Source organism: Lissotriton vulgaris, chromosome 2_1, assembly GCF_964263255.1.
Source record: "Lissotriton vulgaris chromosome 2_1, aLisVul1.2, whole genome shotgun sequence".
NCBI lineage: Eukaryota > Metazoa > Chordata > Amphibia > Caudata > Salamandridae > Lissotriton > Lissotriton vulgaris.
In genome coordinates, this window is record NC_141687.1 from 1,316,536,721 (window position 1) to 1,316,550,559 (window position 13,839).

A 13,839-nucleotide genomic window follows, 5' to 3' on the forward strand; every position below is an offset into this window, starting at 1 on the left:
AGTCCAAAATGCTCCTGGCTTCTTCCACGACTGCCAGAAGGGCAGTATCAGTGCCTTGGCCCGGCCTGAATCCCGTTTGGGAATTCCGCAACAAGCCATTGGACTCCAGGAACTGTGACAGTCGCCTGTTCACCAGTCTCTCCGCGATCTTACTGAACCCGGGCAGCAAGGAAATCGGTCTGAAGTTAGCCAGGTCCGATGGATCTGGACCAGGCTTTTTCAGAAGGGCCTTTACCACCGCTTTTTTCCAACTGGGTGGAACCACTCCCAGCGCAAAAGATGCGTTGATAAGATCTGTTACGGGTGAGATTGGAAGGCAATTGTGCCATTGCTGGACAAAAGTATGCAATGACTGCCCAGTTGGCTGTCACATCAGACAGGACATGGACTTTAGTAGTAATAATTGTAAAAACTAACTAATTGCAACATTTTGGTGTGAAATGCAAGGAAAGAGAGTCTTAGGAGATCAACAAATCTTCAAATTTGCATTTATGATAAAATGCTAAAGAAAAACCTTTTTTAAACATGCCATTGTGAAAGAAAGGTAAACGCAACCTTTCTAGAAAGCAAAGCTTGGATACTTAAGAGGGGTTTCGGACATGAACCCCTGCTCACATTTTGGCATGCATTGGCCAAGAGGAGTAGGTTGAACCTAGGCCTTTTCTAATGTGTGTAGTTTCAGGTTACAAGGCATCTCTGCTCTTCCACAGCCCACCTCCTCCAGGGGTTGTATTTGATCAGCAGTACACAGTACAAAATGAACACATACATTATCAAATGAAGCAGACCATGGCTACTGCTTTTGTATCCAATTCCCATTCTTGCAGTTTTTAAATAATACAACTCATTCCACTGCATCTACATCTGGCGCAAATTTCTTTTAGGAATACTGGGCCTTCTACGATTACCCACACAAAACATCCTACAGCAGGGTAGGCTAAGCTTGAAACTCGTTACTGTAGTTATCTTTTGTTTTCTCTCTCGCATACTCCCATCCATCACGCTGCCAAGTGCCCTGTCAAATAACACAATAAGCACAGCTCAGTGAACAGCCCACAAGATATAACACACTTCCCATATTGGTATAAAACAAAAATAACATCCTCCTAGCCGTACTCCCTATATTGTGTAGCTTACGTTCCATTTGGGTAAGCACTTCAGTGCCACACAGAGGGGTAGAAAACACTATACATTTACCTCAAAATCATACAAAACACTAGGATATGATGTTTGAAAATGCTTACTTTGGAATTAGTGATGTCCTGAGGAATCAAAGAAGAGAAAAGAAAGTCAGAAAATATAATCTTACAATGAACACATATATTTCATGTGCTATACTTTCCTACCCTATTTAAGCTTTTCCTCAAACATTTCTATAGTTTTAATTATCCAATTACTATGAGTAAGACTGCCCAATAGAATCCACCCTCAATGAGTAGAATAGATATCAAAGCGTGACTAAAAGGCAATCATGTCTGCAGAGCAGCAGATCCAAACCTGCTGAAAGCATTGATAGGAGTAAAGGAAGAGGAAGCTGTGTTGAACAGCGTACCATATTTGTGCAAAATTGGAGACATGATCATTATAGTTTGAGTTGGAAAGCATGTTAAGTAGGGGAAGCTTAAGTGAAAAATGTTGAGAAAACCAATGAAAATTTACAACACAACAGAAATAAGAGGTTTGAATTTGGCACAGAAAAGTTTATCTTCAATGCACACAATAAGTATGTTTACACTAGTGCTAGAGTGAGAAAGGTCATGTGCATATTAGTAAATTTCTCAGTACATTAGTGATTCTTGCACTTTATAGTGGTAAGATCAGGCCTAGGAAGGAATGCTGGTTGAAGTCATTGCGCTAGCTTTCCTGTTGGTGGCTCAGAAACACATTATGACATTGAATGGCATGGGGGTTGATGCTTGAGGCAAACCATTCACCAGTTTAAAAGCGAGTTTTATCAGTACTTAATGGCACTGAATTACCAACAGTGAAAATACTGCTGTGTGTCATCCAATAACTAGCCTAGCGTACAACCTCTAAGGTACATTCACACACTGACTGCCTGATGTGAGCAACTCATGACATTCTCTAACTCAAGGAAAGAGCCAGTCGAAAACATTGAGCAAATTGGCTAGAAGTGAAACTTAAAGGCTCGTCATAATATTCGTTTTTTGACAGAAGATTTATATAGACATACAGACAGAAAAAAAGTAAATCACTAAGGCCCTTATGGTATTATAAGTGCGTTGATCACCTTTTGGGTGCACCTGAGGTACATTATGGGAATGAATATCTAAAGAAGATACACTGTTGAACATGATGGCCTTGACTGCCATAGAGCGATGCCTTTGGAAAATAGTGAAATTGGAAGGCAATTGTGCCTTTGCTGGACAAAAGTATGCATTGACTGCCCGGTTTGCTGTCACATCAGACAGGACATGGCCTTTAGTAGTAGTAATTGTAAAAGCTAAATAATTGCAACATTTCGGTGTGAAAAGCAAGGACAGAAAGTCTTTGGAGATCAGCATATCTTCAAATTTGCATTTATGAAAAAATGCTTTTTATTTTAACATATCGGTATGAAAGAAAAGTAAAGGAGACCATCCTAGAAAGCAAAACTTGGATACTTGAGAGAGGTTTCGGACATGAACCCCTGCTCACATACTGACATGCATTGGCCAAGAGGAGTAGATGGAACCTAGGCCTTTTCTAATTTGTGTAGTTTCATGTTATCGGGTTTCTCTGCTCTCCCACAGCCTATCTCCTCCAAGGGTTGTAGTTGATAAGCAGTATACAGATTAAAATGAACAACTATATTTTAAAATGAAATAGAGCATGGCTACTCGCTTTGTCTCCAATTCCCAGTCTTGCCCTTCTTGGTATAGTACAGCTCATTCTACAGCATCTCTGTCTGGCGCAAATTGCTTTAAGGATTACTCACCTTCTATGATTACCCTCGATTACGATCTATAGTCACACAATGTCCTACAGCAGGGTAGGCTAAGCTGGGAAGTCGTTACTGTAATTATCACTTGTTTTCTCTCTCACATACTCCCATCCATCACACTGCCAGGCGCTCTCTCTAATAACACAATAAGCACACCTCAGTGAACAGCCCACAAGATGTAACACACTTCCCATATTTGGATAAAACAAAAACAAAAACATCCTCCTAGCCGTACTCCCTATATTGTGTAGCTTCTTTTCTATTTCGGTAGGCACTTCTGTGCCACATAGAGTGGGTTTTAGGCACTATACATTTAAAACAAAATCATACAATACAATACTATATGATTTTCAAAAATGCTTACTTTTGATTTCCCCTTTACCGGAACTGGAATCTTCGAAGAGAAAAGAAAGTCAGAAAATAAAATCTTACAACAAAAACATATATTTCATGTGCTATACTTTCCTCCCCCATTTAAGCTTACTCCCTAAAATTGCTAAGGTTTTAATTATGCAATGACCATGAGTAAGAATGACAAATATAATCCATATCCACTAAGTAGAATAGATGTAAACGTATGATTAAAAAGGGAATAATGTTTGCAGAGTGGCAGATACAAACCGGTTGAAAGCATTGATAGGAGTAAACAAAGTGGAAGCTGTGTTTAACAGCGTACCATACTTGTGCAAAATTGGAGACATGATCATTATAGTTTGACTTAGAAAGCACGTTAAGTAGGGGAAGCTAAAGTGACAATTGTTGAGAAAATCAATGAAAATATACAATGCAACAGAAATAAGAGGTTTGAATTTGTCACAGAAAAGTTTATCTTCAATGCACACAATAAGTATGTTTACACTAGTGCTAGAGTGAGATGGGGCATGTGCATATTAGTAAATCTCTCAGTACATTAGTGATTCTTACACTTTATAGTGGTAAGATGAGGCCTAGGAAGGAATGCTGGTTGACGTCATTGCGCTAACTTTCCTGTTTGTGGCTCAGAAACACATTATGACATTGAATGGCAGGTGGGTTGATGCTTGAGGCAAACCATTCACCAGTTTAAAAGCCAGTTTTACCAGTACTTAATGGCACTGAATTACCAACATTGAAAATACTGCTGTTTGTCATCCAATGACTGGGCTAGCGGAGAACCTCTAAGGTACATTCATGCACTGACTGGCTGATGTGAGCAACTCATGACATTCTCTAACTCAAGGAAAGAGTCAGTCAAAAATAATGAGTAAATTGGCTAGAAGTGAAACTTAAAGGCTCGTCATAGAATTCGTTTTTCGACATAGAGGATTTATATAGACATACAGACAGGAAAAAAGTAAATCACTAAGGCCCTTATGGTATTATAAGTGCTTTGATCACCTTTAGTGTGCACCTGTGATACATTATGGGAATGAATATCTAAAGAAGATACACTGTTGAACATGATGGCCTTGACTTCCATGGAGTGATGCCTTTGGAAAATAGTGAAATTGGAAGGCAATTGTGCCTTTGCTGGACAAAAGTATGCATTGACTGCCCAGTTTGCTGTCACATCAGACAGGACATCGCCTTTAGTGGAAGTAATTGTAAAAGCTAAATAATTGCAACATTTCGGTGTGAAAAGCAAGGACAGACAGTCTTTGGAGATCAGCAAATCTTCACATTTGCATTCATGAAAAAATGTTTAAGAAAAAACTTTTTATTTTAACATATCAGTATGAAAGAAAAGTAAAGGAAACCATCCTAGAAAGCAAAACTTGGATACTTGAGAGGGGTTTCAGACATGAACCCCTGCTCACATTCTGAAATGCATTGGCCAAGAAGAGCAGGTGGAACCTAGGCCTTTTCTAATTTGTGTAGTTTCATTTAATCAGGTTTCTCTGCTCTCCCACAGCCTATCTCCTTCAAGGATGGTATTTGATCAGCAGTATACAGATTAAAATGAACAACTACATTTTAAAATGAAATAGATCATGCTACTCGCTTTGTATCCAATTCCAAGTCTTGCCCTTTTTGGTATAGTACAGCTCATTCCACAGCAACTCTGTCTGGCACGAGCCGGCGTCGATGGCGGACGCGTGAGCCTTCGGCTCCTCGCATAGCCCCAGAATAATCCTGCTAAACTATCCTTAACTGTGCCGAACAAGCCATAGCGGGCTCTTGAACATCTGCTGGCACCCCCAGCTGCCTTTGAGGAACTTTTGGGCCGACTACAGGCGAGCCTTCCCGACAATTCGGGGGTGTTGTTCCCAGCGGCACGGCAGTGAAGAACTAGGCCGACAGCAGCGCACTATCATGGAGAGGAGGCCGGGCGACGTCATCGGACGTGCGGCCTCAGCACTGGCAGTGGTCGGGCTGAGCGCGGGCTGCCTCGCAGTTGGGTTTCGTCACTGATCGAGTCGTCCTCTGCTTACTAGTCGGCGATAACCCCATGATAGAAGGGCCTGGAGGCTCGGCGGAGAGGAGAAGCAAACAACACCGGAGCCCTGCGTCACGAGGTGGGGTGGCCACCGGCTCGATGCAATAACCTGTCCGATCCCCCGCTACGACGTACTGCTCTACCGACCTCTCCTATCCAAGTAGGGGGCGAGGTTGACTGGGATTGGAATCGTGGAACTGGCTAACTCCTGGGCTGGGAGGTTTCGAGACTTGCAGAAGTGAACGGAAGGGTTCCGCTCGACACTGCAGACGCCATCTTGGGCGCATCGGACACTCGAAAACTGGCGGCAGTACTTCGACTGCCTGCGAAGATCCCGAAACTGCATGATCGGTCTGCTCCCCTGTTCTGCATTGTCACACGTTGGAGACTGCGATGGGGAAGAACGACGCAACCCAGGGGAAGATCTCCTTTGAACGGCGTCGGCCGAAAAGGTCGGAGGTGGCGGCGCCGGACACATCGCCGAAGGGGGCTGCGGCGTCGGCCCCGGCAACCACGGAGCTCCGGGACATGTTGGCGGCAATGGAGAAGGGCATTCAGGATAGCATTGCCTCGGTGGGCACCAAGATAGACGCTCTGTCCTACCGCATGGATCGAATGGCGGAGCGCGTGGACAAGCATGCGGAGCGCCTAGACATGGCGGAGCGCCGACTCACTGAAGCTGAGGAGGCCCAAACGGAGTGGGACAAAGAAAGAAAGCAGTTTGATAGACTCCTGATGGTTATCAGGGACAAGACAGAGGACTTGGAGGCGCGATCACGCAGATCCAATCTCCGTATCACAGGAGTGGCGGAAACCACGCAAACGGGGAAAATGGAGTTGTACGTGGAGAAACTGCTGAAATTGCTACTGGGTGAAGAGGTCTTTTCCCCCATGTTCATTGTGGAACGCGCGCATCGCACGTTGGGCCCACAGCCTAAGCCTGGCGCACCTCCTCTCCCCATTATTGCGAAACTGCTTAACTATCGCGACAGAGACACTGCTTTGCGAGTGGCGAGGGAGAAAGGCAAACTACAACATGAGGGCATGGATATCTCCCTCGATCCGGACTTTACAGCCAGGGTGCAGGAAGAAAGGCGACAGTTTGCGCCATATAAGAAACAACTCCGAACGCTGGGCCTGGACTATGCGATGATGTATCCCGCCAAGCTTCGAATCAATACCGGTGGGAGGTCGTATTATTTCACGGACCCTAAGGAACTTCATAAGTCCCTGAAGACTTGGACGCGGGAGCGGAAGGAGGCCCGGCGTGGCCAAGATGACGAAACCGGCTCGACATCGAACCTGGAAGACCAGGACTAGGGGCAGCTGTAGTGTGGCTAGACACTCTTCCCCTGAGGCAGTCCATGGACCCTGGCAACACGGGGACTACAAGTTTGAAGTTTGAAGAGGCGCGGGGGGCCTACGTTCGCCTCGCTGGGGCTTATTGATCGGGGGTCCGGACATTGATTGAACACTGGCCTCGTGCACTGATGGTAAGGTGTTGGAAGTAACGGGGGAGAGTACCCTGGACAAACGAGGCAGGCTTGGGGGGGCCAGTCTGGGTGGGAGAGAGCTATAACTCTTGATATCCGAAGGGCACTGAAATACAAGTGGGGCTGGAAGGGAGCGCTGTTCAGACATTACTTCGGAACAGTTCGTGGTGTACTATATTGGCGCGCTCTGCCCCGGTGCCTTTGGTTGTCTCACTTTTCGAGGGGTTAGTGTTGGACTATTAGACACTACACCTGTTGAGGGTACATGGGGGGGGGTCCTAGGGGCCTGTCTGACCAGGTTGGGGGAGGTCGGCTGTGGGTGGGTTGGTGCTCTAGGGGCGGGAACTGGGGTTTGGTCTGTTGGGGAGAGTTGTTGCTTGGGGTTGTTTGTGTGGTTTGACAATGCGGAGTGTGAACTGCAGTGTGGTGCTACACTAGTACAGAAGCGCCGGCTGGCGGCTTTGAGATTAAGTGAACTGCTGTGTCCGGATTTGCTCATCCTCGATGATTATACACAAGTGAACCCTGGTAATGGCTAATGTTACGCCGAATTTGCATACAAGTGCCCCGAATAAGCTGAACCTGATGACATGGAAATTGCGGGGCCTGAACGATTTCCGTAAAGTAAGGAAGGTCCTTAGCTATCTCTCTCAGTAGACATCATGTAGACATTGCCTTGTTGCAGGAAACGCACTTGCCACTCTCCAGCAGAATGCTAAAATCCAGGGGGCTGGCTGGGAACATAGTTGCCGCGGGATTCACGACACATGCCCGTGGGGTGTTAATTTGGGCCAATCCCTCGTCACAGCTGCGGCTCATCCCTGTACACTCTGGCCCGGAAGGCAGGTATGTCCTGGCGAGATGTGTGGGTAGGGGTCTGGACCTGTTGGTAGTGAATGTTTATGGCCCTAATTATGACCACCCTGAATTCTACACGACACTGTCCGCTCTTGCCAGAACACATGCACAGCCTTGGATGTTGTGGGGCGGGGACTTTAACTTTGTGTTCGACCCATCTATGGACCGTTCTGCGGGCACTATTCGGCGCCCTGTGGCCTCGGCCTCATATATGGCGGCTGAAATGATCAAATCTGACTTGGTAGATGTTTGGAGGGAGAGACATCCAACGAAGGGTGGTTTTACACATTACTCGGCATTCCACGATGTCCATACTAGGATAGACTACTGGTTGGCGCCCCCCCTGGTACTTGGTAACATTAGCGCATGCGAGGTCCTTCCACGCACACTCTCGGACTACTGCCCTATTCTTTTACACCTCGTAACACCCAGAAAGGGGATCCCGGCCTTCACATGGAGGTTCCCGCCTTTTGCGTTGCTGGATGAGGCATTCAGGGGGGAGCTCGCTGAAGACATAGAACAATACTTTGCGACAAACATAGGCACAGTGGACGACTTCTTTACGGTCTGGGAGGCCTTTAAGGTCTACATCAGGGGGGTGGCAATGTCGAAACATTCGAGTGTGTTACGCGCCATTAGACGGGATCTCACTACTCTGGAGAATAGGATAGCGGAGCTTGAGGCTAGGCGACTGCAGTCAGGCGGCGACGCGGAAGGGCCGGCGACCACCCAACTTTTGTCCGAGTTTCAGGCGCTGGCAGACAGGGAGGTCCTCTATATGGGCAAATATGCCACAGCTAGACAGTACGGGGAGGGGGAAAGGCCGGCGCGCTGCTGGCACGCATGGTCCGCAGCACTAGACGCCCACTGGTCGTTGAGGAGCTGAGGACTCCGGAGGGAGACACAGTAACGGATGAAGATCAGATACTAGAGACCTTCAGGAGATACTACGCAGATTTATACCAGTCCAAGACGCAGGGAGTGGAGAGCGAGATGGAAGACTACTTGGATCACATTGCCATGCCGTTCCTCAAGAACTCGGATAGAGAATTCTTGATGGCCCCCTTCCACCAGGACGAAATATTAGAGGCACTAGCGAGTATGCGATCGGGAAGTGCGCCGGGCTCGGATGGCCTCACGGTTAGTTTTTACAAAGCCTTTAAGGACTTGCTGCTGCCACACTTGGTCGCTCTATTTGATGCCATCTGTGAGAATGGCGAAATGCCGACTACTATGCGCGAAGCGCTGCTCATTACCATACCTAAACTGGGAAAACCGCCTGATCTTTGCGGCTCGTACAGACCACTCAGCCTGCTCAATGTCGATGCCAAGATTTATGCTAAGGTCATTGCCACTCGACTGGCCTTACTGGTGCCTGGACTGGTCGCTCCGGAGCAATCCGGATTTGTCCCGTGCAGGAACCTGACTTACAACATACGCACCGTGCTAGGCGCAATGCAGCATGTCAGGCAGGAGAATAGCGTGCTGGCAATCTTCCTCGACATGGAAAAGGCGTTCGACTCGGTTGAGTGGCCTTTCATGGTACGTGTGCTGCGGAAACTGGGTCTAGGTGAGCCGTTCCTGCAGCAGATTGGGGCGTTGTACCATCGACCCTCTGCCAGGTTGCGACTGGGAGATAGGGTGACGGAGCCGATATACATTGGGAGGGGCACGCGACAGGGCTGCCCCCTGTCGCCGTTGCTTTATGCACTGGTGGCGGAGCCTCTGGCGTGTGCCATACGAGAGTACCACAGCCTGGAGGGTATTAGCTTCCCCACCTATAAAATAGGGATATCGACTTATGCAGACGATACGTTACTGTACGTTAGAGACCCAGAGGTCAACCTGGCCGCGGTGCTACGCGAGGTGGTTCGCTTCGGCTCATTGTCGGGCCTGAAAGTGAACTGGGATAAGTCGATCGCATTCCCGCTCACCCCGGTGACACGACCGTTCGCTATGGAGTACCCATTGCAGTGGTCCTCCGACTCGGTTCGCTACCTGGGTATTCGGCTTCATACGGATCCTGAGATCCTCATCCGGGAAAATTACGGGGTGGCCTATAGCAAACTAGTTGATGACGTGGATAATTGGATCAGGCTCCCGCTCTCCCTTTCGGGCAGGATCGCATTAATGAAAATGGTGGTACTTCCCCGTTTCCTGTTTCTATTCCTGAATTTGCCTATGGTATTATCGAAGGTCTTCTTTCGGCAACTTACCAAAGTAATGGTGCGGCTGGCTTGGGGTGGCAAGCAGCCTAGGGTCCGATGGACGACTCTGACTCTCCCCTGCGAGATGGGGGGACTGGGAGCACCGGACCTAGAACGCTACTATAGGGTCGCACAGGCATCGCATCTACACTCGTGGGTACATGGTGATGCTCGGACCCCGCACCTCATATTGGAGCGGTTGTTTGAGGACCTGCTTTCTCTGCCCGCCACTGTTTGCCTGCCCACGGACCGCGCGGTTGGTCAGATAGACTCGCTGAAAGCGACCAACCATGCCTGGAACTGCTTAGTGAGTTCTCGTAGCTGTGCATTACTATACTCCCCACTGCTACCTGTGGAGTGGGCCCTCTGGCTTGATCCCCTGGGGGAAAAAGGAGTGATTAAAGCCTTGCGGTCTCTTGGCGTAGTAAGAATGGAAGACCTGTTCGCGGATGGCAAACTTAAAACCTGGGACCAGTTGACTGCCACTGAGGCAGGCCACACCCTGCTACAGAAATTCCAATATCACAGGCTCCAATCGGCGTTCCGTGAAATACTGGGCTCAGACCTGGAGGAACCGGAGGAGATCCAGGAACTTACCTATGTACTTAAATCCACCTCACCGGCGAAGCTCATTTCGCAGCTTAACAAGCTGGGTGTGACGCAGCAGCCGTCTAAGGCAGGCTGACTTTCAATCCCCCATAGACGACGGGATGTGGCGATACTGCTGCTCCAGCACGCGTAAGATCTCCTTGAACGGCAGGCACCGTCTGGTGCATTTCAAATATCTACAGCGGGTGTACTATACTCCTGAACGTCTTCCCCGCTATGGCCTCCGTCCCACAGCTGAATGCGAGCGCTGCCGGACAATGGTGGCAGACTTTTTCCACTTGGCATGGTTATGTCCTGGGGTGCACGCATTCTGGGGGGACGTATTTGCAGAACTTGATCAGATTCTGGGGGAACCCCTGCCACGCACTCCTGCCCTCGCGCTTATCGGTTACTCTAAGCCTCTAGCCCCAGGTCTGCGTCGCCTGGTGGACATGGCTCTGCTGTTGGCAAGAAGAGTGGTTGCGGCTTGCTGGATGCGAGGGCCCCTACCCACAAAAACTAGATGGATGAGGGATCTACAGTATTGCTGCACTCAGACAGAACTGTATAGCGACCTGCTCCCGCCCAGAAGTAGGCCCAAGAATTTCTGGGATCTTTACAAAGAGCACTTACAGAAAGGTGAGGAGGACAGATCTGACACCTCCGAGGCGGTGGAACTGCAAGATAGACTGGAGGAGTTAGGCCCTGACAATGTTCACTGTGATACGAGAGAGGGTAGGGGTGGGACTGCTCCGAGTTAAGTGGGGACGGCTGCGTAGAACCCAGGGTTGAGATGGTGGGAGGCTGCTGAGGGAGGACTGTCTACTATGGGGGGATGGGCACTGGACACAGAGTAGGCACACACGGGGACATGTTAGTTGGGACAGGGAAGGCAGACACACAGACACACTCTAGAGGGTGGGGTGGGAGTTTGGCGGGAACTGTTTCTCTTGATCTCGCCTCAATGTTAGATCAATTAATCGCGATTGCAGAAGTTGATTGCCAGTTGACACACCGCACCTGCACGTAGTTTGCGATATAACCACCTAAAAGACACAGTTATACTATTAATGCATTACCTCGCCGCCGGGCCTCCGGGATGCCGGCTAAAAGGCTGTGTACGAACTAACAATTTGCTACCTACGTGATTTTGGTACTATATGCGGATGTACACCATGCTTGTATGATACGTGTGATGATGTCAATGGCTTTGCTAACAATAAAGATCTTTTGTTTAAAAAAAAAAAAAACTCTGTCTGGCACAAATTGCTTTTAGGATTACTCACCTTCTATGATTACCCTCGATTTCGATCTATAGTCAGACAACGTCCTACAGCAGGGTAGGCTAAGCTGGGAAGTCGTTACTGTAATTATCATTTGTTTTCTCTCTCACATACTCCCATCTATCACACTGCCAGGCGCTCTCTCAAATAACACAATAAGCACACCTCAGTGAACAGCCCACAAGATAGAACACACTTCCCATATTTGGATAAAACAAAAAAACATCCTCCTAGCAATACTCCCTATATTGTGTAGCTTCTTTTCTATTTCGGTAGGCACTTCTGTGGCACACAGATTGAATTAAAGACACTATACATTTACAACAAAATCATACAATACAATACTATATGATGTTTAAAAATGCTTACTTTTGATTTCCCCTTTACCGGAACTGGAATCTTTAAAGAGAAAAGAAAGTCAGAAAATAGAATCCTACAATGAAAACATATATTTCATGTGCTATACTTTCCTCCCCCATTTAAGCTTATTCCCTAAAATTGCTAAACTTTTAATTATGCAATGACCATGAGTAAGAATGCCAAATATAATCCACATCCACTAAGTAGAATCAATATAAACTTATGATTAAACGGGAATAATGTTTGCAAAGGAGCAGATACAAACCTGTTGAAAGCATTGATAAGAGTAATGGAAGTGGAAGTTGTGTTTAACAGTGTACCATTCTTGTGCAAAATTGGAGACATGATCATTATACTTTGACTTGAAAAGCATGTTAAGTAGGGGAAGCTTAAGTGACAATTGTTGAGAAAACCAATGAAAATTTACAATACAACAAAATTAAGAGGTTTGAGTTTGTCACAAAAAAGTTGATCGTCAATGCGCAGAATAAGTATGTTTATACTTGTGCTAGAGTGAGTAGGGACATGTGCATATTATTGAATCCCTTAGTACAGCAAAGGTTCTTGCACTTTATAGTGGGACGACTAGGCCTAGCAAGGAATGCTGGTGCTCCTCATAGTGCTAGCTTTCCTGCTAGTGGCTCTGAAACACATTGACATTGAATGGCAGGTGGGTTGATGCTTGAGGAACACCATTCCCCAGTTTAAAAATCGAGTGTATTGGTGCTCAATGGCTGTGAATTAGCAACAGTTAAAATACAGCTGTTTGTCATTCATTGACTAGCCTAGCGGAGAACCTCAAAGGTACATTCACCCACTCAGTGGCTAACGCGAGCACCTCCACAGCCATGTCATCACATTGTCTAATAGTAGAATGGAAAGGGGCGACCACTCGGTCCCCCCGAACGTATGGTGGAGTACCCCGATCCCCCCCGGGAAACCATTTTGGGCGGGAGGCGTGTCCCGGCTGGTATGCCCGAAGCGGCGTAGCTGGGGCGCGCCTTTTCCCGCCCAAGAGAGGGTTGTCCTAGACACCGACACCGCCAGCCACGCCCGGGGGGCGGAGTGGAGGAGGGTCTACGCCCGCCCGAAGAAGGATAAAAGGAGCGACAAGCCAAGGAAGCATCCTCTTGTTCCTGTGCTCTGAAGCTGCACCTCCTCATTACACGTGAGCTCGAGACGGAACGAAGAGCCAATTTTGAAATTTGTAATTTCTCTGTTTTCTCTTTTAGCGCTAGAAGCCTTGTCCAGGACCTTTCATCTATCGTGAGGAAAATGCCGGGCAAGAGGGTCGGAAAGAAGGTTAGCACCGAGCAAATGCTCCGTATGCTGGTGAAGGACATGGCGGAGATGAAGAAGAAAATGGCGGCCAGGGACGGTACGGGCCGGCCTAAAAGAATCATTGGGCCAGCATTGCCAGGGGTGGTCCCTGCCGGGAGAGGAAAGAGGGCCAGGAACAGGGCAAATGGAGACGAGGTTCCAGTTCCGGAGGCTCCCCCGGCGAGCCCTCCCAGACCGGTGGAGGCTCCCGTGCCGATTCCCGACGCAGGGCAGCCGATCCCTGTCGTAGTTACCCCTGTGAACGAAGGGGATATGCCACCGGAGTTGGCCGCCCAGCTGGCGGCATGGTTGGGCAGAAACAACGAGGGTTCTGTTGCTCCGGGGGACACGGCCGAGGAGGCCAAACTAA

The 13,839-nt window shown here is 48.0% G+C and overlaps 1 protein-coding gene across 1 annotated transcript in view; it reads right to left on the reverse strand.

Annotated features, from left to right (window-relative positions):
• Positions 1 to 937: 937 nt before the first annotated feature.
• The window catches only part of LOC147732555 (uncharacterized), a 237,069-nt gene continuing 224,167 nt past the window's right edge, over positions 938 to 13,839 (reverse strand). Inside the window, exons 10-13 of the mRNA XM_086954281.1 lie at positions 12,159 to 12,188; positions 3,285 to 3,338; positions 1,245 to 1,262; positions 938 to 1,015 (exon numbers count right to left, since the gene is read on the reverse strand). Of these exons, the coding sequence (XP_086810407.1) occupies positions 938 to 1,015; positions 1,245 to 1,262; positions 3,285 to 3,338; positions 12,159 to 12,188 (180 nt within the window). The remainder of the gene's footprint in view (positions 1,016 to 1,244; positions 1,263 to 3,284; positions 3,339 to 12,158; positions 12,189 to 13,839) is intronic.